The sequence below is a fragment of the Anneissia japonica genome, unplaced genomic scaffold (genome assembly GCF_011630105.1).
Source record: "Anneissia japonica isolate Jap-2015-1 unplaced genomic scaffold, ASM1163010v1 scaffold9002_len284450_cov133, whole genome shotgun sequence".
Classification (NCBI taxonomy): Eukaryota; Metazoa; Echinodermata; class Crinoidea; order Comatulida; family Comatulidae; genus Anneissia; species Anneissia japonica.
In genome coordinates this window covers 196,696-201,038 of record NW_022720930.1, presented here as the reverse complement: position 1 = coordinate 201,038, position 4,343 = coordinate 196,696, and the positions used below count along the sequence as shown (strand labels likewise).

Below are 4,343 nucleotides of genomic sequence, written 5' to 3'. Positions count from 1 at the left end.
AACTTAAGCTTTGGCATTCGTTGATACTAGTATAACATTTTTTAAAATCTCAGTGGGCTGCCCCTACTGAAAGACAAGCTTGTGTACAAACCTAACATGCACATTTTCATCTTTTTTACAATAGGAGCCATGGTCACAAACGTGATCATTCCTTAAAATTAAATTAAAATTTAAAAGTAAATAGACATTTTGAAAACAAGGACACAAAACTGTTTTAGTCAAAGTACAGAAATTTCTCTTTGGGAACAATAGTAACTAATACAAAAAAAATTCATTTTATTTATAATAATTATTTAAAATTAATATTAGAAAATTCAAGATCAAATACTGTACATAAAAAAAAAAAAACAATTTTCTGTTATTTTGACTTTTTGAACATTTTGTTTTTTGTTATTGTTATTTTAGTATTTATATAGCGCCTATTCCTTTACGTTACAAAGAGCTTTGTTGTCATTAGCTCCACATGCTTAAGTGTTGCTGCCATTTTGGTGTAGCACTGAGGCAACCCCACCAGGTACCAATTTATACTCCTGAGTGGAGAGAAGCAATGCAGATAAAGTGCTAGACACAAGTGAAATGTACAGTGAGGGATTTGAAACCTCAACCTCAAGGTTGGGAAACCAAACTTTTTTCATTTCACCAAACCACTTCCAAAAATAATGCACTATAACAACATCACTAGCAGTTTCTAATAGAAAGTAAAATGCTGCGAGTATGCAATTCATGTAAATACTAATAGATACTTCAGTACTAAAAGGGTGTACTGATTTTTAGTTTTAGTATTAAAGGTTGATAGAAATGTATGATTTGGTGGCTTATAAGAATGGATTTCAAAATTTTGTTTACAATGCTACAAAACAACATAATAATATACTTATAGACGATCTTGTTTTATTGTTAACCACAATATGCTTCACAGTACAACATTATTAAATATTTGGAAAAATGAATATAACACACAATGTTTATTTAAATACAGAAAGATTTGGAATCTGAATTTATAGTAAATAGATTATAGCACTCTGTGAAGCTTACATGGTTGTTTGTGCTTATTAAACCATAAAATTCTTGAGTCAAAAATCAGATAGTATCAGATCTCTTTTAAAAGTAAACATACTTCATTATCCGAGGATGCTATTTATACTTCAACATGAATAGTCTTTTCTGTTTCTTTTGTGATAGTTTGCATTCCACAACTTAACCCCAAGACCTTCCAATTGCTGTTCAGATACTCTACCAACTGAGGTATATACAGTGACTGTGTATCACCCACTGGACAACATTGCCTGTCTCTGTTTTTATTTGTAGTATTTTTTTACATTTGCCAATTCTGTGTTTAAATATAGGTATAGTATTTCTGAATATTCTAAAACTGTACATAAATATTCCAATTCAGTAAACAAAATGCAACTGAAACATACACAAAGAGCCTGAAAATTTAAACACAATTTGCTTCCATTTCTTTACTGCCAAAAATCAAATGTTTAGATAACAATGCAATATTCGATATCACTTTTGTAATAGTGCAAGTTAACATCAAAAATTTAAAATCTAATTTAATAAAACTATAATTACAATTACAATTAGGCTTTCAAAATTCAAAGGTGTAACGTATTATACATAACTTTTTATACTACTACTAATTATTATAACTTGATTTATATTATCTTTAATAAGGCAGGGGTCCCAAGTTGAAAGAAGTCATTTCCGGGAGATCCACAGTGGCTGATCCAGGATTTTAAATAGAGGAGGGGGCAGGAAGGGACTTTCACAGATGTAAGGTTAGCCACCACCTCGTTTGGGACTAAGATATAAAGAATTTGATTATGGCACCTCTAGATGGTCAGAAATGATACTCTGATACACACATTTTAAAATTTTTTTTCCCATTTCATTCATAACTCCAAAAAATATGTAGCAGCCCAGCCCACTAATAATAAACTGTAAAAACAATGTGAAGGGTTCAAACGCGAAGCTCCATTCAATCCCGCACTGCATTGGGCAAATAGTAATGAAGCCAAACGTACCCACACACGGTCCAATAATCTTGATATATCAAACACCTAAGCTCTTCCAGTGCAAGCATGTGAAGAATCTATACTCAGTTGTGAAGAGCATCACCAAAAGCAGGACAAACCTGCAAAGAAACCTGCGATCATCTCCCACCCTAGTTCTACAGCATAGTATCCGGTACAGTGTACATCCATAAAATAATTCACAATAATTGAAAGTTTTAGTTTAAAACCAATTAACATAATTTTTTTTTTAGAATCTTACATTATAAAACGCCTTTCACAATCCAAAAATTAAACAAGATGCTGGCATCATTATTTCCCAATTGTCACTGGTTATTAAGTCGGCCCACCAACGCATTTTTGTGCAAATTTCCCGGCTCCCTTGGGAGCATTCCTAGTCATGCTGCTTTGCACGCACAACTCGCTACTATATCCCATCATAAATATAGTTTTCAACGATCACAGATTCTTCATTCAAAGCTTTTGTAGCCACATGTGGCATATTGTGAGTATCCTGTTGGTATTGATGTTTTGGTCGCTTTGTAACTTGTGCATATTCATTATTTGATGCATTATCAATTGTAAATTCACTTCTTGTGCTTTTATTTTGGTTCCTTCCTTCATCTGTAGATTGTTGATATGTGATATTTGGTCTTTGCTTTGTGTTTCTTCTCCTGTAAAAAATTACAACAATAAATAGACAAAAGGCCAAGAATAGAACAGCTCCAATGCTAGCCCCGATCACAATTGGTAGGCCTATTTCACTCGATGCAGGTTGCATCCCTGGATCAGGTGGAGAAGTTTTTTTGTCAGTCCAAAATGTAATAGTGCTTGATGACTGTGGTGCACATGCCTGCTCAGTTGATAAATTGCAGCTTTGTATTCCATTAGTACAAGAAAAGCTACTTTCTAAGTCATCTGATTTAAGAATAAATGTATAATTCAAGTATATGTAAGAATGAATCGGGATTGTTGTTAGGTTTTCAATGTCTTCTCCATTCTTAGACCATTGTAGTTGGACCGATGGATAACCAAGTTCAGAGTAACAAGAGATAGTGACACTTGATCCTGTCAAATTAGATGAAAATAGATCACATGATTCACAGATTGGATACAAAGATGAAGGAGAATAGTAAGCTACCAGGATGAGATCACTTGATACCAACACTACCTCACCTGTACTCTTATGAGTTACTTCACAGTTGTAATTGTTACCATTAAGCAGATGACCAAGATCACGACCTCTCACCTGTTTTATTCTTACATCACTTTCACTGTGGAGTGTGTAAGCTTCTGCCTCTCTACCTAGGTCATTATTTATCAGCACGCCATCCCTGTAAATAACTGTCCTATCACCGGTTATTGTTTCTCTATACCAAGAGATTGAGTAGTCATCAGTCAGGTTCACTACTGGACAGTTAAGATCAGCATCACCTCCTTCAACTATTATAGTAGATCCAATAGAAACACTACCAAAGGATGGAGTCCCCTGTGCAGGAAGAACCAGGGTTAAGCATATGATTCCAATACTGTACAACATATCCAAACTGTATACAAACAATGAAAACTGTGAAATTCCATATGCTTACATTCTACTATAGATATTTTGTGTGTGTGTGTAAAACAGTTTTCTGAAGCTCATCACTACTCGGTTACTGTGCCAAGAGTGTTGTACTAGTTTTTAAAGCTATATATTTCCTGTTAGCATTTCATAATTAAAGTGTGAATATTATATTTCCTGTTTCTAATTTTACATGCATGAAGTTGGTTACTTTTGTTGGTATTATTTGCATTGTACCTGTGACTCTTCCTTCATTGACTACATTATAGTCATCCTTCTATCCACACTAGTCATTCCATGGATGAATGCCCCCATCAATCACCGTAACCAGAAAACCAAAAGGAAGTATTAAGTTTGAATTATGAATAGGTTAAACTATATGAAGTATCACTCTTGATTTAGTGATAATTATACAAATCTATTTGATTAATTTCTTATCATTTCATCGTTTTATTGTGACTTAATTTACAGTATAGAACCAGAACCCTAGTAGTAATAATATCTCCCTCATACTACAATTAGAACACCGTAAAACCTTGAATTGAAGCCCAATGAGTGTAATCTCTGTAATTTGGAAAGAAGCCCATCTGGAATTGAAGGCCCCTCTTTAGCTTGCAAAACTAGTCTCGAAAATAAGCCCATTTGTTGGACTATGGACTTCTTTTCAAGATAGCATATGCTTCTTTCTAGATACTACAGTACATCACTGTACATAAATTTTAAACAGTTTCAGTTTCAGAGTCACAACCAAGGCTGAATTATATGAT

At 33.7% G+C, this 4,343-nt stretch overlaps 1 protein-coding gene across 1 annotated transcript; it reads right to left on the bottom strand.

The window, feature by feature from the left end:
• Window positions 1-887: 887 nt before the first annotated feature.
• Window positions 888-4,081, bottom strand: LOC117111453. Its single transcript, XM_033254377.1, has 2 exons — window positions 3,192-4,081; window positions 888-3,083 (listed from the first exon to the last, which is right to left on the bottom strand). The coding sequence occupies exons 1-2, from the start codon at window positions 3,553-3,555 to the stop codon at window positions 2,443-2,445; spliced, it is 1,005 nt and encodes a 334-aa protein (XP_033110268.1). The 5' UTR covers window positions 3,556-4,081; the 3' UTR covers window positions 888-2,442.
• Between the last annotated feature and the right edge of the window lie 262 nt (window positions 4,082-4,343).

What these genes read in the sequence shown, in the direction of transcription:
- LOC117111453 (XM_033254377.1), bottom strand. Translation starts at nt 3,555, where the DNA reads ATGTTGTACAGTATTGGAATCATATGCTTAACCCTGGTTCTTCCTGCA. An exon ending in AGTAACTCATAAGAGTACAG is followed by an intron (nt 3,084 to 3,191) that starts GTGAGGTAGTGT and finishes CTAATTTGACAG; the next exon opens with GATCAAGTGTCACTATCTCT.